General features: G+C 42.6%; 1 protein-coding gene across 4 annotated transcripts in view; it reads left to right on the forward strand.

Annotated features, from left to right (window-relative positions):
* Window positions 1-88: 88 nt before the first annotated feature.
* Window positions 89-21,032, forward strand: part of ACOX3 (acyl-CoA oxidase 3, pristanoyl) — a 67,234-nt gene continuing 46,290 nt past the window's right edge. For 2 of the 4 annotated variants that reach the window (XM_054029400.1, XM_054029399.1), the window contains exons 1-7: window positions 89-451; window positions 6,570-6,754; window positions 11,873-12,106; window positions 13,322-13,396; window positions 16,399-16,488; window positions 17,229-17,372; window positions 20,452-20,540. In XM_054029400.1, coding sequence (XP_053885375.1) covers window positions 157-451; window positions 6,570-6,754; window positions 11,873-12,106; window positions 13,322-13,396; window positions 16,399-16,488; window positions 17,229-17,372; window positions 20,452-20,540 — 1,112 coding nt within the window. In that variant the 5' untranslated portion in view covers window positions 89-156. Of the gene's footprint in view, window positions 452-2,253; window positions 2,409-6,569; window positions 6,755-11,872; window positions 12,107-13,321; window positions 13,397-16,398; window positions 16,489-17,228; window positions 17,373-20,451; window positions 20,541-21,032 lie in introns of those variants that run through there. The other 2 variants (XM_054029401.1, XM_054029402.1) reach the window with 2 other exon arrangements.

Below are 21,032 nucleotides of genomic sequence, written 5' to 3' on the forward strand. Positions count from 1 at the left end.
GTCCCCCTCTCCCCATTCCCAGTCATCCCCCTCCCCTCCTCTGCCCCTATCCCCTTCCCCCCATGCCCAGTCCTCCCCTCCGCTGCCCCTGCCCCCCTGCCCGGCCGGGCCCGGTGCCCAGCCACCGCCTGGGCAGGCACTCTCCTCTCCGCCTCGATGCGGGAGCCGCTCAGTCTCTTGTTCACCACCTGGGGTTTCTCCAGCCAGACGCTGACAGCTGCCCAGAAGCCCCGGGGCAGCAGCGAGGCGCTGTCCCGCAGCGCGATCGCCCCCGCCAGCCCCATATGCCCCGCCGCCGCCCGCCGCCCGCAGCCCCAGCCCCAGCCCGAGCCCGGCCGGAGTCGCGGAGTGAGCGTGTCTCCGGCGGAGAGGAGGAGGCGGGCGAGGCGCAGGCTTGTACCGTCAGTTCCTGCAGCGAAGCAGGCTGGGGCAGCAGCGGCAGCAGCTGTAGGTAAGTGAGTGACTCTCCGCCCCGGTGGGAGTCTCGCTGGCTGCTCCCTTCCCGATGGCTGCGTCCTGGGGGTTCACACCAGACCAGAGCCAGCCTGGCAGCGAAGGGGAGAAGCCAAAGGCAACAGCAGAAACAACTGATCCCCATACAGAGCCATAGCGACCTCTCCCTTCCCCTCTGTATCAGCTTTCTGGTGCCAGTGTCCATTCATGGTACCCTTCTCCTCACCCACAGCTGGGGAGGGAGATAGGCCAGATAGTGGCCGTGAGGCTGTGAAGTGTGATGGTCATTCCCTGTTGAAAGGATCCCTCGTGGGTTGTAATCCATATGTATAAAGGGTTCTCTAATAAAACCTTGACAGGTTGTTAAATGTGTAGTTTACTCTTCCCTCTTTGTTGTTGCATTTCTGCCTGGTCGGACAGTAGACTGGTCTGAGGGTCATTTTTGTACCCCGTTTTTAATTATTTCACTCTGATGGTTGTGCATTATACTGCAGTGGAATTTCCTAAGGAGAGTGTCGAGCTGCTGTAGTGGTATTGATAAGTGACAGTTCTTTTACTTTATGCCATTCCCTGAACTCTGATCGCTCATGAGTGTCTGGGCTGCAGAATTTGTGCATTGTTATTTCTCGGCACTACATTGCAAATGTTGATTTATCAGCCGCTATTATTATGCAATTATGAATTTTCACTGCTAACAAGAGTTCCCCAATGTACCCAGTTTTTAACTTGGCAGCTGTCAGTGAAACAGGTCCAGTTGTTTACAGTCAAATCCACACACAAATCCCAAGATGTAAAGTCATGAATTTTTAAAAAACACAAAAGGCCTGAGTTCTCCAAATGCTTACATATGAGCATAAATTTAGTCAAATGCATAGTCCCATTGAGCTCCATGGAGCTACCATGTAATGAAGTTACACACTTGCATCATTCACTGCAGGATTTTAATCTTGTTTTCTTCCTAGCTTCAGATCAGTCTAACCTGTATGCTTTGGTTTGAGGCTCTGACTTTCTGCCCAGTTTACCAGCTCACTGACTTGTCATTATTTTATTGCCTGACTGTCAGAAAAGTTGTTTGTTTATTTTTCTGCTTCAGCTCACGCTCTTTTCCATTGTCTGTTACTTTCTGTTTCTCTTCTAAAGCCAGCTACTCAGCACCTTCACTGCACCAATGCAGGGCTGCTAACTCTCCTGTGTGTCTGAATGATGGCACCCAGAAATTCTACCGCCCATTCCTCTTCCAAAACATTCTCATTACCCACAATTGCAAAGCTGTGGCCTCATTCTAGATCTAAGAGGATCCAGTTGTGGGGAAAGAGATGCTAAGGGGTTAAAAATGGAGCAGAGAGAGAAGTGGGAAAGGAGAAGAGTGAGACCAGTATTGGTAAACCAAAGGTTCACATGCTCCTTCATTGTTTATGTAGGCCAGGCTGTACACCCAACCGGGCCCCTTGCCTCCTTCCCGCTCAGCTGGGTCCCACACTCCACTCCAACCAGTCGCCCCCACCTCCAGGCCTCCAGTTGCATGATAACACAAGATGTCAGCCCAGAGGAACAAGCGTGCAATCCTCTGGTAAGCTGCTGTCTATGTCCTGAGTAGGTGTCAGTAGAAAGTAGCAGAGAACTTCCTATGTCTACACCACCAACTGGGCACTCCACGGGCCTGATTTTTGTGGAAATCAGGCTTTTCAGATTTTCACCCAATAGGTTCTGCCCATTTTTGCATGCAGATTAATTTCTGGCATTTTTATGGCCCACTGCAAGCTGGTCTTTATGCCTTTCCCATCGATCTCTTCCCCACAGTCAGCATGGCTCGAATTCCCCCCTCCTTCGACTCGTATCTGGGATTACATTGGGAGAGTCCTCCCTTCCTGTTCAGATTTGAAACACAATATAAAAGAGCTGATTGCAAGAACAAGATCCTCAGCAGCCTGTAGGCTGGAGGATGAGGAGAAAAGGTGAGATCATAAGATGGGGAACAAAGACCAAAATTGGTGTGTGTGTGTGTGGGGGGGGGGGGTAACCTTTGTTTTTAAACAGTTTACCTAACAGCAGTTTGATTACCTTAAACTTTCACTGTAACAGTAATTCAAGATTGCTTTATGTTAACCCAAAAGGAGTTAATCCGAGATCAAGTTAATACACGAGTTGGCCATGGGTCTCTGAGTTTGTTTAGATCGGGGTAGAGTTATCTCACAAACCAAAAGGATTCAAATTCGTATAAACCTGATTATGTCGAGTCCCTGAAGCAGATCCTCAGTTGGTGATAATTAGCTCTATTCCCTTCAATGGAGCTATGACAGTCTACACCAGCTGAGGGTCTGCCCCCTCACTGTGTGGATGTACAGTGGGATGAAAGAGCACTTGGGCCGAAATCAGCAGAGATTTAGGTGTTGCATCGCCAAGCAATGGATCAGACCCTGCAGGGGCACTTATCTGAGAGGTGGGGAACCCGGTCCAAATTCCTTCTCATTAGGGAGAGGAGGAACTGAACTGGGATCTCCCCCACCATCCCAGGGGACTACCCTAACAATTGGACTAAAGTTTATAAGGAAGGTGGCCCCCTTTCGTCCCCTCAGCCATTGTGTGTGCAGGTGGGCATGCTCAAAGGATGCCTATTGGATAAGGCCCTGCAGGCAAGGTAGGCCAGGCAACAGCTTTCTTCACTTGGTTTGAGAATCATGCTGGGGCTTAGGCATGAGAGACGTCCAGCTGCCTCCCTGGGACAGAAACTTAGGGCCTTGTTTTTTGCTGTATAAGGCTTTGTCTACACTATAGGTCCCTTAGGCACTTGTAGTTTAGGTGAAAGCTGAGCAGAATTAACTTTTTGTGGATCGCAGTAGTGCCTAAATATCTGAGTGGATCTGGACCGTGACACTTCCTTCCTTTGCTCCCTTGTTCCCCCCCACTGGGTACAATTGCAGCAGCAGGACTGTGTAGGTCTAGTGAGTGGAGAATAAGATGCAGGGAGAGAGTGTCCTGCTGCACCCTGTGAAAAGATGCAACAATAGATACACTCCCTGTGCAATCTTCCAGAGATTCTACAGTGCACCCCATGGTATATCTGTAGGGCATAATTGAGCTATATGGCCCTGATCCTGCAATTAAATCTTGACACCCCATGGCATCCTGTTAAATTCAGTGGTACTCAGCACAGGCACAGATCTCTGCCTGTACAGATCCAGCTGTAGGATGAAGGCCTGTATTAGCAGAATTCTGCAATATTTGGGTGGGGTTCCAAATGCCGCAGTATAAATATTATTCCTTTTAAAACAAACTCTTTCAATCGCATTGACCAGACAATGTACTTTTAAACAAAAGCTGAGTTTGAATTCTATTTTGTCAATAAATGTCTCCAGTGAGTAATTTATATCAGGACTATGAGCATAGCTTAAGGTCAGAGGGAGGGTGAATTCCATGTTTGCTTACAAAATGATAATAAATATGAACACCTTTGAAGTGATTTATTTGTGAAATTCCTAGCTGGGGAACAGAAGTCAGTATAGACCTGAAAATCATGGAGAGAGAGACACCTCTACCCCGATATAACGCTGTCCTCGGGAGCCAAAAAATCTTACCGCGTTATAAGTGAAACCGCATTATATTGAACTTGCTTTGATCTGCTGGAGTGCGCAGCCCCGCCCCTTTTTAGTCATTGCTGCCTAAAAAGTCAGTATTTTGGGGGAAGTTTTAAGTAGCTGAAAATACAAGTTTAGAATGCAGTGGCCATCTCTGGGTATCCTTTCCATGGAGGGCTTAATCTAGTCTATTCTCGAAGCAACTGTGTCTTGATACAATGGTCGCAGATGGTTTGTTGGTTGTTTTTTTTACTGAGGGTATGTCTTCACTGCAGAGTTAGCTTGGGTGATCGGCACCCAGGTTAGCCTGCCTTCAATGTGAACATCCACACCACAAAGTCCTATCCAAGTTACTGTGTCCTCACTGGTACTGCGCCCCCCAGCATGTGTTGGTAGGATTTCTAGGGGCATATCCCATGGTTCTTTGTGATACAATAAGAGGAGACACTCTGTGACTTTTCCATTGCATTGTGGGAGGAAGGCATTGGGCGACTATCAGCACTCAAGTGGTTTAGCTTGTGGTCTCACTGCAAAGTGGGTGGTAACTACCCGGAGTGAAAGTTTTACTCAGCTAGTCTGGATTGCGTGAGAGGGTTTTGTGTGTGGATGCAAAGGGCTATAGGAGCAACACCCAAATAAGAGCATGAGTTAACTCTGCAATGAAGACATACCCTAAATATCCTGTGGATGTAAGGGACCGGATTCTCTACTACCTTAGTGATTCTTCCCTTCCCATTTATACCTGTGTACTGCAGGTATAGAGTGATACCATGCTGATTTGGTAGCATTTTACAGTCATTTTTACATGCACTTTGCATAGGTGTATGGGACTACACAAGGGCAGATGACCCCAATGTAAAAGGAGGTCAGAGCTCCTGCCAGTTCCTCAAAGTTATGTCTTCCTGCCAACGTCACTTCTGTCTAGTTCGGCTTCAGCGTGATCCTTGGCTTCCTGGCACTCATTGGTCACTTTGGTGATACAAAAAGAATAAAATGTTTGTTTTTAATGTGTACTGACCGACAAATGCCATTTGGAATAGTTTGTTTGAACATTAACTGGCAAGACCGGGAAGAAAAGAAATGCTTTCATCTCCTGCATTTTATGCTTTGTTTTTTCTGCATGTGTGGATGCTTTGATATTTTATTACACAGTGTTTCATTTGGGAGCGAAACTAATCTTTTTTACTAATGTTTAAATCACAGCACTTTCTTCTTCTGGTCCTTTTATCTAAATCTTCCTTTTATCTAGTTTTATTAGTATGCATAAATTATATATTTCTTTTTCACATTGCTCAGTTCACGTTTTAATAAAAGTGTATAAGCCATTTATATCTGATCAGAGACAGTTATTTAACTTGTACTAAATCAGTTAAGTTAGAAAAAGAGAAGGCCAGTCTTAACAGTTGAGTCTGCAGTCGCTGTCCCTTTTGAATGATTATGTATGGATTGATTGAAGAACTGTTTGTGATGGGATGCACTCACCTCTCATGAGTGACTTCTGTGAGGTGGGTGTGGTGCTGCCATCTTCTTTTTCTCCAAGCGCCCCTTGTGGGCAGCCAACCTCGCTAGGCAGATATTCGGTGGTTCAGCTCTCCAGGCAAGTCACACACAGTCAATAGGCATGAATGAACCCCTTCTAGGGTAACAAGGTCCAATGAGAACTATTGCTGCACCCTTGTTAGTGTCTTCAGCCCCCTTTCTAGGCTCAGTTCTCAGACCCTTCTGGGCTAACTGAAGGTCCTTCCCTGCCCTGTTAGAGAGCAGGGCTTTCTCCCTGGAGCCTCTTTGTCCTCACCAGTTATCTCTGTCCCAGCTCATCTCAAGGTTTTTTGTTTGGCTGTTTGTTTTTGGGTTTTGTTTTTTTGAGGGGGGTGCGGGGGGGAGGGGGAGGAGGCAGTAACCAAGAGTCCACCAAACAGACAGTCTTTCAGCCCTGTCCCTGAGCCCTTAAATTCCAACCCTTTGTTTGGGCTTCTAAATGAGCCTTATCCCCTTCTCAGGGCTTACGCCACTTCCTCTGCAGCTGATGGGGGTTACTTGGGCTTACCCGCTACACCGGGTCCCAACCCAGAGACCCTATAAATAAAAGCCATGTGCTGCTTCCTTTACTTGGTTGCTCCTGCACCAAGCCTTTTTACCTCTGCCTATTACTTTAGGGCTAGAGCTCTCAGATCCTTTCGCTCCCAGGTTTAGCTAATGCAGCCTATCAAGCTCCCTTTGACCAGAGCAGAGCACCCTTCCGTGCCCCTCTGGCCCCAGCCAGGAATTGAGCTGCTAAGCCCCTGCAGCTCCTTTTAACTGAGCCTACTGGGGTCTGATTGGCTGCTTCGGATGAGGCCTCTCTAAGAAGACCTGAGGACCTACCTTTGCTGCTCTTCTTTTGTGGCAGGGTGTAGTAGGGCCCTGGGGCCTCAAAGGATGAGGTACACCGTGCCACACTCTTCAATTCCCATTTTTATCCCCTGATAAAAGTACTTGTGAAAAAAAATTAGACATTTTCAGTGCTTTAGCTCATTGGACATATGTTCTTGTTGGATGCAGAAGTGTTTAACTTCAAGATGGCATCGACTAGTGATCTGAAAGAAGCCACTTGCAACCAAAGTTCTTGGGACATCTTGCTACCAGATTTCCCTGAGGGGCCACTTTGTGAGTACCGTAAGAGGGCTTCCTTCAGCTGGAAGGAGATGGCAGTGTTTATAGATGAAGAAGATCTCATCCAATTCAAAGTAAGTTTTTTTTTTCAATGATTGCTATGTTGTCTGGGGAAATTGAGGGTATTTTTAAAGGGGAGGGCATAAGCTGAAGTAATAAATGATGGGCCAATGTTGGCGAGGGAGGCATTGGAGGACTATCAGCACTCAAGTGGTTTACCATTTTTATGTAGTCACTTTTTTAAAGCAGAACTGACGTCTAAACAATACTTCTTTCACTGCACTGATCAAATATAATGTTTTTATTTCACTACGAATGATGAATATTGGGAAGCAATACTAAATTACAGCAGACACTAAATTAACGTCTCCATTTCCAATTAACAAAGCAGTGACCTACTATATTTGCATAAGACCCTATCGAGATCAACGTTGTAATGCTGCTTCCAGTGACTCAAGAGCAGGAGTACCAACCTCAGGGCAGACTGTTAGGAGACAGGGCACAAATCCTAAATTGTGAGTTCTATAATTTGGCCAGGTCTACACTATATACACCCCCGACTGACATAGTTATACTGACCTAACCTGCCGTGTAGACAGTACTACATCGACGGGAGAGCTTCTTCTGTCGACATAGCTATCACGTCTCAGGGAGGTGGATTAACTACACCAACAGGAAAACTTCTCCCATCAGCATAAGAGCATCTTTACTTAAACGCCACAGCAATGCAGTTGCATTGGTGCAGCTGTGCTGATGCAGCATTTTAACTGTAGACCTGCCCTTAGATTTCATCAACCTGTTATCAAGTGGATACTTCTAGGACACTATAAAAAGCCTTAACATAGAGTCAGACAGTCCCTTTGGGTACTCTGATCTATCTCACCTCCCCCCTTGATCATATTTTTGAGATAGATTATCTCTTACACCAAGAATCACAGCAATATTAAGGTTACGCCCATGTCACTTACCCCAAGTCAGTTGCACTTTAGATTTCACACCAAAGACAGCGCTTGTAGCCAATCCTCTAGTAAACTCTAATAAATATTTATTAAATAGGAAAAGGAAACAAAAGACCATTTATAAGGTTAAAACAGGTAAACATCTATACACAAAAGATTTACAGTTTGAAGTTTCAAAAGATAATAGAAGCTGCTATAATAAAAAAGTTGTATATGTCCTATAGGGCTAACCCAGACTAAACATCTGGAGGTCTCTTGCTTATGCCTAGAAAACCCTTGTCTCCCCCGCATCCCCAGAGTCCAAGCAGGGATTGTTAGGAGTTTTTATCCCCTCTTGCTGTGTGCCCTGAGCTGCAAGCTGCCCTGATGGGAGGAATCCACTTGCATGACTCATCTTCACATGGAGGAGGGCAGAACAACAAACGGCTTTTGTTCTCTTTAATGTCCCACAATAGTCCATCTGGTACTGATAGACCTTTCCTGTTGGACAGGACTTAACATCTTCTGCTGAAGATCAGCACTTCAACCTAGTTAATGTCTCTCTCCTATTTGGTGAGTTACACCGTCACAGAGGCTCACAATACAACCACTCAAACATTACCATACAATATGGGAACAGATGTTGTAAGTGAGATTAATACATGCAGCAAATCAAATCACAAACATTCAATGAAGTCTAAACACTTTCTTAGAACCTATTTTAACAATACTAACACACAGGCAAGCTAGACTGATACTAGCTATGTATTTGCCAGTGTTCACTTGAGATGTGGGGACTTTGGCTTGAGCTGGCACCTGGTCTGCTAGCATTACACAAAAGTATCTTTGGACCTCAGACACACAAACCTTAAAAGAACAGAGAGATCGTAAATACCTGGCTCTGCATCTGGCTGACCTACTGAAAAGCTAAAGGATAAAAATACCCTTTTGTACCAGGGAGTAGCAGAACTGCACAGGCAGATAACGCTGTTGTAATAACAAATCTACCTAAATTGTAAGCTCAACTATAAAAACTAATTAAAAGTTTATCAAATGTCCCAATAAATGAGACAACTGCAAAGGGAAAACAAAACAAAACAAAATTAGTCTAAACAAAAAGGCCTACTACCATAATTAAAGAACTGTTAAGATCATGCCTGGTAAACAAAAAAATGAAACTAGAAATCAGTGGACCAAAATCAGGGTGGACTGATTTTAAATCAGTGACTTAAATGACTGGTTTTAATCATGATTTTAAATCAGCATGCAGGAAATCTTGATTTAAATCATTGATTTTAATCATGTTTTGCATTTGTACTTTAGTTATTTTCCTAAAGAGAGATTTATTCTCATTGGCTGTTAACCATTAAAACATGCTGATTTGCAACTAAATATAGTCTTTACACTAAATTTGGTGCTTCTTTTCACTAATTGGGAGGATACACAATATCTATGTACATTTAAGCAATTATGAAGCTTAACTTAACCTTTCTTCAGATTGTTAGTGTTTACATAATTCATTAGAAAATGGTAAATGATGCATTTCTTATTTACTAGAAGATTTTTTTTTTAAACCTGTGGTTTGTGAAACTATTTGGATGGAATATTCAATTAAAAATGCACAATAGTACTTTAATTTTTTTATTAAATAAAGCTAGCTTTAATATGCTGAATACATAAAAAGTTAATCAAAACATAGTTTGTATTTAAAACTAGCTGATTTATGAAACAGAGGAAGCATTATCTGTAGTTAGTGAATTGAACTGATTGTTTCCGGTCACCATGTCTTTTGATATTTTAGAACTAGTAGATCTCATCCTCTCACACCTAGTTTTTATTCATAGATTGGAAGAGGAAAACAAGTGTTTTCTACCTTTTCAACTTCCCTTTGGTTTCTTAAATTTGAATAATCTAGTAATTGAACTGAACTAGTTGAATAAACTGTAATGAAGAAAATATTTGTTCTGCACCTGCAGAAAAGACTACTGTCGTCAAAAGCTGGTTCCAGGTGCTTAGTAAGTGACTTCCACCAGTTCAATGGTTTGACCTTCATTGAAACTAGGCAAAAATACATAGTAATTTATATTATTTTTGTGTTTAATTTAAATTATTTTAATAGATATTAAGTATAGGCCTTAACATAGATTGTCAGTTTCAAATTTAATTTTAACTAGGTTTATTTTTTTAAAAATAAAACCTGTATTTAATTTAAATGAAAAAATCCAGGTTTTTTATTTTATTTTAAAGTATTGATTTTTATCCACCCTGACCAAAACTGATGTGTCAAAAATTTGGCCTAATTAGTAAACAAAATAATGAGGGGATGGGCGCCCATTACTTCCTTTTGGGGTCTTAAAAGAAAAAAAAACACTAGGGGGTGGGAAAATTAAGCACAAGAAGCAGCTGTCTGCCAGCAACTGCTGCAGCAAGCTTTACCATCATGGCTGCCACCCCCACTATCTCCTTGGATGCCCCGTAATACCATTGCGCCTTTGCCATTTACTGAGAGATGTCCTGTCCAGACCGGGCCAAGAGAGGAACTAAGATGACATCATCACCTCCACTAGCTCTGGCTGAATTCCAAACACCCATTTGGGACGTGACAGTTTGATGGACAGATTCACACACTGTCTCTTTCTCTTGCTCAGTCCTTTTCCTTCCCTACTTCATTTCTTCTCTTTCCTATTCCTCTCCTTTCTCCTTCTGTCTAATAAGCGTCTGGCTTAGCCAGCCAAGAACGCATATTGTTATGAGCTGGGTTATGCTAAAAGGTGAAAAGGCTACTTCATGGTGTGTTTGTCATGGGATTAAGCAGGCTGAGATCTCTGTATCATCATCATCATTCCCATAACCCCATTAGTCTTTGGGGCACCATCACTGATGAGCAATCAACCAATTGTTTCCACCCCGATGATTGTGTGTCAGTGCTTGAGTCTCTGCGAAGTCCATTCCTGTCCACTCTTTTATGTTGTTTAAACAAGGTTTGGGGTTCGGTATACAGAGATCTTTGACATTAAAAGGTCTCTGTATACCGAACCCTAAACCTTGTTTAAACAGCTTAATGTTGGACAGTTTTAGGGTCATGTTAACACCTTTAACTCTTTGGGCCCATTTATTTCATCAAAATTAATACAACAGTCTTCATGGGGGAGAGCGAGTGCTCTCTGATTCCCTCTCTGCACATCCCTCCCCTCCCACCCCCCGGTCACCTTCTTCTGAAGAGCAAGGAAAGGTACATTTTCAGCCCAAAGCTCTGTGTGTTTCTCCTTAGATTACACCTCTACCTCGATATAACGCTTTCCTTGGGAGCCAAAAAATCTTACTGCGTTACAGGTGAAACAGCGTTATATCGAACTTGCTTTGATCCACCGGAGTGCGCAGCCCCGCACCCCCGGAGCACTGCTTTACCGCCTTGTATCCGAATTTGTGTTATATCGGGTCGCGTTATATCGGGTTAGAGGTGTATATGAATGAAGCTGTTTGCCTAAGAAGACACAGACATCTTCATAGATACAAAAAAATTGTCCTGGGCAGATTAACATTCAGTCAGTCAGCCAGGGAGGGAACTGCTCCAAGTTAGACCATTAGAAGGTGCATAGCCTGTCTCCTAGGCCTCAGCCCTGATGGTGATAATTGGCAATTGGACTAGATGGACTATGCAACTGCTCCCTTCTGGGAAGAGAGCAATCGTAGGTGGCCACATAATGGCTCAAATGGCATTACACAGCCACTGCTACTTAACAAAGAGCCTGAATATGACCCTCAGAGCTCTACACTGATGCTCAAAGGGGGACTAGCACTAAAACAATATTAGACTCCTGCCAATAATCAAATAATAATGCAGCTAAAATGCAACCATGTGAGGCAACAATGGCCTAACACTGTTCCTGGGATATGTTGACTCATCCAGTACTGTGGAGATTTAATTTTAAGAAATGGCAATTTACAGGAGCTTCTGACTCAAGCAGGGCTAAGTGTGTGGCTGCCTCACTTTGAAAGATACATCTGGCACTCACATTATCTGTAAAATCACATTTTAATATATTTTTGTCTTGCATACATCAGATGTTTTAATTCAGCCTTTTGTGTTTTTTAATTTTATTTGGATATTTATTTCTTTATTTTGGCTGAACAAACAGCTGCTTTGCTAGAAAGCCTAATTCAGCCAGGGAGGAAAATTAACTTGATTCTTTAATACTTAACTTCTTCCAACTTTTTGGTATTAAATTTCTATTGCCAACTTCTCTCCTCAAGAATAGAATCTTCTCTGCTTTTGAAAATGATCCTGTCTTTGCTCGTTACCCCGGAGAAGATGTGACCCTCGAGAAGTATCGTGAGCTGACATTCCTGCGCTGTAAAAGGCTCTTTGAATATGAGTTTCTAAAACTGGAAGATATCATGGAGAAGCCATTAAAAATTATGGTTCTTATAAACTGCTTAGGGATGTATGATTGGTCTCTGGGTACCAAATATTTGTTAAATGCTCAGGTAAGTACAACTCAGAGAAAAGTCTTGTTACCCTATTGCACTGCATTTTCATAGATTTTTTTTTTCTCTTTGAGGAACATTTTCTAAAAGCAGTATCTCGACACAATTACTTTTCTCTTTTTAAATAAGAAAAGTGAGTTAAACTGTTTAAAAGTGCCGGATTGGATAGGCTTGGTGTGAATTTCTGATTCCATTGAAATCGATGGGACCCACCTTTGCCATTGACTTCAGTGGTGCCAGGACTTCACTCTTGGATAATAGAACAGGTGCCTCAGAGGTGTTGGTACTGCAAACTTCCCCACATGAGCCTCACCTTCATCTTGGAGGGGCCACCCCTTTTTTGTGTCAGAGGAGAAATTGGCCTTGTTCATTCAGGGCATGCTCCCGAAATCATTGCAGCTAGTGGAAAGATTCCCATTGATTTCAATGGGCCTTGGATCTGTCCCTCAATCCTTTGTCCTTCAGTTGAATCTTCCAATAAGGATAGTCAATAGAGATGGTTGAATCATATTGGCTGAGTGCATTATTTAGTGACTATTTCTATTTCCATTAAGTGATTTATTTTATTAATGATTTCTTCTGCTATATGGCCAGCTCCACGACTTAGTACCAGCTGTGGTTGTGATTTTGTGACGTAGATAGCTGTCCAGCAGGAACTGAACTGAGACCACCAACTGTTTTGTAATTAGAACAGCATGAGATGGTAAAAGCTTTCAATTACTGCTGATTTGGGATGGATTTGCTGGCCAACTTCAGATTCAGACCCCAAGTCATTTAAAACGGAACTATGTTGCAATGAGCTAGTATGTTTTTCAAAGGTTTTGCATCCCTAAACTGGGCTTTTGCACCTGTAACTACAGGCACAAGTGGAAAGTGAACCCACTGAGTGTTCCGTTACAGCTGCCAAAAGCTGTGCTTGTCATGAGGAGCAACGTCTCCATGGCCCATTCCATCCTTGACCTCTCTTCTGTATAATGCAAAGTGTGTTCTGACTTTGTAAAACATTCAGTCCAGTGCAGAGGAGCTAGCACAGAGCCAGATCACCACTTTAAGCCCTCAAAATAGCGTTTAAGTGAGATGTAAGTGTTGGACAGTTCTGTTGGCCCCCTACTAAGAATGAATGTTGTGCTTAGTGATTGTTGTGTTTATTCAAGTACATTTATTCGGCATTTTGACAGGGATTTCACAGTCGTCTCTCTCATTTCGTGTTTTCAGGTGTTCGGTGGTGCAATTGAGAATACTGGCTCTGAAAGGCATCAGGAATTTGTGAAGCAAACCAGTAACATGGAGGTAATTTTGGGGTAACTCTTCAGGGTTGGGTATTGTCATGGTTAAGGGGCTAGCTGCACCTCTGGGCCCTTTCCGATCTCTGAGTGCAGGTGTTCAGCCCTTCACCATTACCTGACTCAGGGTGGAATTTTGCAGTTCTTCCACGGTTGGGTCTGTCTAGTCTGCAATAACAGGGTATGATTGCAGCTTGAGTAGACACCTAGCTTGAGTGCCAGAGCAATGAAACTACAGTAGTGTGATGCAATCCCGCCCAGAACTCTGGGTAATTTACTCATGGTGCTAGCCTTGAGCTAGTGAGGTTAAAAGTAGGTCAGATATATTGGCTTGAGCTGCAATCAGACGCCGTGATTGGAGTCTAGACATACCATTAAACTGGGGCCCGGATACACCACTCTGTGTATACAAACCATCTATTACACTGCAGGTCTGACTAGTTCTCAGGCACCTGCATTTCTACCCTGCCAGAACCTGTGACTCGTGATATTGACCAACAGCCTTCTTAAAACAAAGTATTTTTATTTAGCCATTAGAACAGGGATCTCAAACTCAGTTTGCCTTAGGGCCAGTGCCAGTCCTCAAATCCTCCCAGCGGGCCAATAATGTCAGTGAAGATGGTGTTCAGAAAAGAAAACGTTTATATTGTGTTTTTTATTTTGAATTTCTTAGAAATAATAAAGCTGTCATACAACTTTATACAATTCTTCGCCTGCCAGAGAGTTTTTAGTGTTTGCCAGACACCTGGCAATGCTTCTGTTCTGTCAGTTTGTTGATGTTTGGCCTCCGGGACTGAGCAGTTGAAACCTTCAGGATTGCAGCAAGGTGTGCATCAGATAGTTGTGTTCAGTATTTTGACTTGTTTATATTCATTGTGGAAAAAAGTGATGCTGCCTCTCTGGCTGACTCTGCCTGGCAACTAATGATGATATCTCTGTCCCTCTCCCCCAGCCAATGGGAGCTACGCGGGGCGGTGCCTACAGCGGACATTGCCGGCAACTATCTGCCTGTGTCTCTCCTCCACGGGCCGCAGCGGGGAGGTTCTCGGGCCACAGATGGCCCGCAGGCCAGGAGTTTGAGACCCCTGCATTAGAACAAAGCATTAGAGAAAAAGGTTATTTTAAGACAGCCAACATGTATATTTACTCTCATCTATTCTTACACTTCACTATAAGTTAAACTTTTCTCTTAAGTTTCAGGAATTGAAGTGAACCAACTCACATTCTGTGTCCTAGACAGGCCAGATCCTCCTTAGTGTCTGGTTCTGTTAATCTGTCCGACCCATCCTGTTCATGCTGTGGTGTACTTGCTTGGGTGCTCCTCAAGGAGGGGCTGGAGCCATTAACGCTACTTGCTCTGGCATTGTCCCTTAAGGAGACTTAAGTGTAAGCTGTTAGAGAGAGGATGCCTTCTCTAATATTCACCTTTCTCTACATGGGCAGGCTCTGCCCCCAGTCAGAGCCCTAGGGTGAATTATCCATTCCATTCCATAGTCCAGAAACATCACACCAGTGACAGATCTAGATACTGTATTAATTATTGTGAAAGAACCGCCCCCCCATTTGTCAGCGGCATTTTATTTTATTTTTTCCCTTAGAGTAACTAACATAACGAAAGCGATACTCGCAAAATTATACTGCCGCTAACTTGAACTACTGTGTGATCTTTTTCTTTCATTCCTTTTAAAAAAATGCTTATTTATTGATAAGCTCATGTTATGTAGCAAGCAGTTGATTATGTAGATGGGCTCACCGTAAAATCAATATGAATACAGTTAGTGACACAATTAAAGTGAAATGTAAGTGTTGGACAGTTCTGTTGGCCCCCTAGTAAGGATGAATGTTGTGCTTAGTGATTGTTCACTAAGTGTTAGTGATTAAAGATCTTTAGCATCAAGAAGAGCTTAGCATTCTGTATCTGTTGCAATAGTTTTACCTTAGGTTTCAGTTTAATCTTGTCACCTTTTTGAGAGGACCCCTCAAACTGAGTGGCGTTGTGACCTGGCACACAGGGTTGCTGTGTCACTCACTGAAATTTGGCCTAGTGGCCCCTCCATCATGATAGAGGGGCAGCTGGGTCAAACCTGAGTGGTTCTGTGACCCCACACACCAGGTCACAATGCTTGGAGCGGGAAGCTGGGCCCAGCTTCATGTGACAGTAGTGGAGCCGCTGCTGTGGAGTGAGTGCGGTGTGGACTTGCTTCCCAATCGCACCCCAGTCCAATCGTACTAGCCTGCCTTTTTAGGATGTACAAGAGTAAAGATAATAGGCCAAATTTAGCCCTAGTGTAAGGGAATGCAAATCATTGACTGCCGTAGAACTGCGAGCAGGTGGACTTCGCACCCTGCTAAGAAAAGAATTTACGCACTCTGGATTTAATCTGAGTTTACCCCATCCAGGTGTTTGAATTATTGGCAATTTTTCAATAAAACATAGACAGCCTAATCTTTTTCCAAACTAGGCTGTTCCCAGTGCTTAATTTGTAATGAAAAAGATACCGGGGCTCAAGTAAAAAGGTGCCGAGGTTCAAGCAGAAAGCTCAGAAGTGCCAGGGCTATGAACTGCCAAGCCTAAAGGTACCAGTGCTCAGTCCTGGCATAAATTAAGCACTCTCTGTTCCTATGGCTTCCCTACAGAGAGACCAACCCACCATTCCTCTCTCTTGTAGGCAACATTTCCTTCTACTCAAAGAACCAGTCCCGCTTCTCCTATATGATGGGTGTAATTAATAATTTGCACCTGCCGTTATGAGTCAGCAGCTCCCTGCAGGGTTATGACACCTGCCAGGAAGATGGCTCAGTGGAAAAACACTGCCACCCTATTGCAGGAGTTCTGCCAGCTTACGCAAGGGATGAAATTGACCTAATGCAACGTCCTACTAAGCAGCTGGATTTTTAACAACTCTCATTTTTGCAGCAATACAATATTGAGTAACATTCTTGACTTGAAAATGTTTGAGTTGCCATGTTAACATTGAGTTGATTTTCACCTGCTGATTCTCGGTTTAGATTTTTGGATGTTTTGCTCTGACTGAAGTCAGCCATGGCAGCAATACCAAGGGCATACGGACAACTGCCAGATACGACCCCAGCACACAGGTCAGTCTGTAACCCACAGAAGTGACATTTGGTACTTTTTTGTTTACATTCTGTTATAAAGATATCGGGCCAAAATGATTCTATGATTAACAATAATTAATACTTCTCTTGTATCTAGCACTTGTTAGTAGTAATAAAGCTGTGTGGGAACTGGAATTTCCATCCCACCAAACAAAATTTGCTTTTAAAAAAAAATCATTCTGAACTGGAACAAAAAGTCGGATATGTGAAATTTTCCCTGTTTTCAAAAAAATTCTCTGTTGGAAGAACCAAAACCAGTTTTTTGTTTTGTTTTTTAATTTCTGCGTCCAGCGCCTGAAGCAGCTGGCTCCGTGGCAGCCTCCAGTGAGGCAGCGCAGAAGCTGTCCAGCAAGTTATTCAGTCTCAGATAAAATCAGGAGCATTTTGCATTCACAATAAAAACCCGGAGACCATTGTGTGTCTCCATGGTACTCCCTCCCCTCATCATGTTATAAGAAAGCTGAGAGGCTGAATTTTAGGCCTCAGGTTGACAATCATGCTGTTGTTCTGCCCTGACTTTTCCCTAGACACATGTTCTAGAATAAAGCTTAGCCCTATAGATTCCTGTCAAATCCGCTTTCATTGTTGTGAGCATGTTGGATTGAAGTACAGTATGAAATGCTGGCAATTTTCACAATGTTACAGTGGCAGCAAACAAAAAGAAGTGATGAATGTACATTGATTCATATGATTTAAGACTTCCCCCTTTTTGACTGTAGAAATTTATCATCAACACTCCTGATTTTGAAGCTGCCAAGTTTTGGGTTGGCAACATGGGGAAAAATGCCACTCATGCTGTCATCTACGCCCAGCTGTACACTCCTGATGGGCAGTGCCACGGATTACATTCCTTTGTTGTGCAGGTGGGAAAAGAGTACTACTTTGTTTTTTTTATGTCACTGTTATGACATATTATGTCTGCTAAACAATTTCTGTAAAAATGTCTTTAACATTTTCTACCAAACTTCAGTATTTATTTGATCCCTGTGCTTTTGAGGCAAGAATACAGTCGAATTAATAGTAGCAAATTGCTATAACTAGAAAATACAGATGAACCTCCATATTATTGCATCACATGTGCAGTTTGAAATAGACTACAAAGTGTGAAATACTTTAGATCAGGAGCTCCTCAGAGCAGAAAATGTCCCTAAGTGTTTGGAAAGTGCCTAACACAAACTGGACGAATATATAATAATAAATACAATGAGAATAACTGAGAGTATATGTTGGATGTAATGCATGTCCAAAGCCAAACAGTGGAAACACTCCCATTGTTTTCAGTGAACATTATATCAGGTCCCATTTTCTAATGATAATCCTCATTGCTTGCAAAAAATGGAATTTATGGATAGAGTTGTGACATTTCAAGTGGCAACATGTATTGCAAGTGAAACGAAAGGCAAACACTGGCTTTCCAACTGTGACATACTACTAGACTGTGCCAGGCCACTGCTAGGTTATGACAAGGTAGAACCTGAGCATATAATGCCAACTGAAATGTGTATGCAGGATGCCACAAACTGCTCAAATCCCAGCTGTTTACATCATCTTGGATGACAATGGGATTGAATCAGGGACCTACAAAACTCAGAGAGCGAGTTTTCTACAGCTTGCGCTAAAGAATCAGGCTCCATAACTGGGGGCAGTATCAGACTCACATTATCTGTGATTTGGGCACAGAAAGGGTTGCCTAGCACACACTGACCAGTGGGTTATCCTTGCATTTGGAATGTAAGCCCTAGATGACAGTAAACATGGCCTGATCGAAAACAGAAAGGTCATGTGTCCTTTCACCTATTTGTGAAACATGATATTTTGGAAAATATTGTCTTGCAACAATAGATGGAGCTACAATAAGGTGGGTGCAAAACTGGTTGGAAAATTGTTCCCAGAGAGTAGTAATCATTGGTTCACAGTCATGCTGGAAGGACATAATGAGTGGGGTCCCGCAGGGATCGGTTCTGGGTCTTATAAACTTATAAAGTTTGTGGACGATACTAAGCTGGGAGGGGTTGCAAGTGCTTTGGAGGATAGGATTAAAATTCAAAATGATCTGGACAAACTGGAGAAATGGTCTGAAGTAAATAGGATGAAATTCAATAAGGACAAACACAAAGTACTCCACTTAGGAAGGAACAATCAGTTGCACGCATACAAAATGGGAAATGACTGCCTAGAAAGGAGTACTGCAGAAAGGGATGTGGGGGTCAGAGTGGATCACAAGCTAAATATAAGTCAACAGTGCAAAGCTGTTGCAAAAAAAAGCAAACATCATTCTGGGATGTATTAGCAGGAGTATTGTAAGCAAGACACGAGAAGTAATTCTTCCGCTGTACTCTGCGCTGATTAGGCCTCCACTGGAGTATTGTGTCCAGTTCTGAGCACCACATTTCAGGAAAGATGTGGACAAATTGGAGAAAGTCCAGAGAAGAGCAACAAAAATGATTAAAGGTCTAGAAAACATGACCTATGAGGGAAGATTGAAAAAATTGGGTTTGTTTAGTCTGGCGAAGAGAAGACCGAGAGGGGACATGAAAACACTTTTCAAGTACATAAAAGGTTGTTACAAAGAGGAGGGAGAAAAATTGTTCTTCTTAACCTCTGAGGATAGGACAAGAAGTAATGGGCTTAAATTGCAGCAAGGGTGGCTTTGGTTGGACATTAGGAAAAACTTCCTAACTGTCAGAGTGGTTAAGCACTAGAATAAATTACCTAGGGAGATTGGAATCTCCATTATTGGGAATTTTTAAGAGCAAGTTGGACAAACACCTATCAGGGATGGTCTAGATAATACTTAGTCCTGCCTTGAGTGCAGGGGACTGGACTGGATGACCTCTCTAGGTCCCTTCCAGTTCTATGATTCTAACATCCATTGTGGGGTGTTCCCTACTGGCTGGCCATGGATGTCATCTTGTAGCGCAAGCCTGCTGTACCTGGTAGTGCCTTTTGGTCCTTGTGTGACCACAACAGAGGGAAGAGAAAAGGGCAAGCCTAAACCAGGAAAAGATGATACTTGGGGGTGGAGGTGGACCTTCTGGGGGTTAGTCATAAAAAAGTCAATGTAAAGGAACTTCTGGGCATTAAACATGAAAAATTAGGATTTTTATGTTTACTGGGTTTTTTAATGTATAAAGAAGGTTGGTTGGAAAAACAAAATTAATACAAATGAATGGCCTAAACCTATGGGCACTACATTAGCTCACACACTGGGCACATTTGGAGAGTTACCTGTGTAGTCTTAAGGGCTACCAAATTTTATTTTTAAATGAAAGCATGGACTCTGCAAAAATTGATCACGGTCTCCTGGGAAAGCTTCCTCCTTGAAATGTGTGAGCCAACTTTTCAAGCCCTCTCTTTCGGGTACCAGTATTTGTCATAAACCCACAAGCCAATCTGCATGGAAGCAGGGTTTCAACCATAGAGATCAGCTTGCAGGATTGGAGCCATATTCAGTAGAAAACTTGCAGAAGCAACACATATTTAAATGAACTGGGTTGCTGACCAGATGAAACATGTCATATATCCCCGAGAAAGGCAGGATACAATTAATACATAAAGTTAATCAGTTTTCTTGATTTCTGTTTCTGTCCACATAGACCAAAAGAAGGTTTTCATGCTAATTGTGATTAGAAGATTCTTCTATATAGATGCACATTTGGAGCATGATAGTGTAATTAGTAGCATGTTTTCAAAGAAAGTGAAAGATTTCCAAGTTGCTTTCATTATTGAATTTATAGTATCATGGACGGAAGAGTGCGTTAAGCAGAAACTATATCCAAGATTGGATTCTATTTACCTGTATTTGGAAAAATAGTGAGTTTGGCTTTTTTTAAATGCTAATAACAAAACAGTTTGGGAGTACTTTTCACTGTTTGAAAGGAGTCCACCAAGAGCTTTAGTTTTCTCATGACTAAAATATTGTTTCATTTAATTTCCACATAGATTCGAGATACAAAAACACTGCTTCCTATGCCAGGGGTGATGGTAGGTGACATAGGAAAGAAACTTGGGCAGAATGGTTTGGATAATGGGTAAGTGAATAACATTTGAATAAAGAAAATCACTGTACATATATTGCTACTTATAAAGAAATGGTGCAAAAGTGCTAAGTCTGTTCCATATTTCTGTTGAGGCAAGTACTTACTGTAAAGATATTTTGTTATTTACAAAATATAAACTGAAGACCCTTCAATATTAGTATTCTCTATTTTAATACCCATTGCTTTTTCATTCTCTAGCTTCTGTTTTGTACATAGCATCGTTCATATTCTGTGAACATCCAGGTGTTCTAATAATAATCATATACTCTGTACTTACACAGCAGCAATTCTAATGAACAAAACAGATAGCCATATGGAATGGCAAATTATCTTCCCCAGCTCTCTGGGGAGGAATTCTTACTTGTTAACTGTCTTGCTAGTTTCTGAGCCCACAGGGCACACCTAAGCAAGGTGAGCAAGCCTATAGTTAGCCAAGATATAGGGTTAACCAAGCCCCACAATCAAATTCACCATCTTGTTTAG

Source organism: Malaclemys terrapin, chromosome 5, assembly GCF_027887155.1.
Source record: "Malaclemys terrapin pileata isolate rMalTer1 chromosome 5, rMalTer1.hap1, whole genome shotgun sequence".
In the NCBI taxonomy this organism is placed as follows: domain Eukaryota; kingdom Metazoa; phylum Chordata; order Testudines; family Emydidae; genus Malaclemys; species Malaclemys terrapin.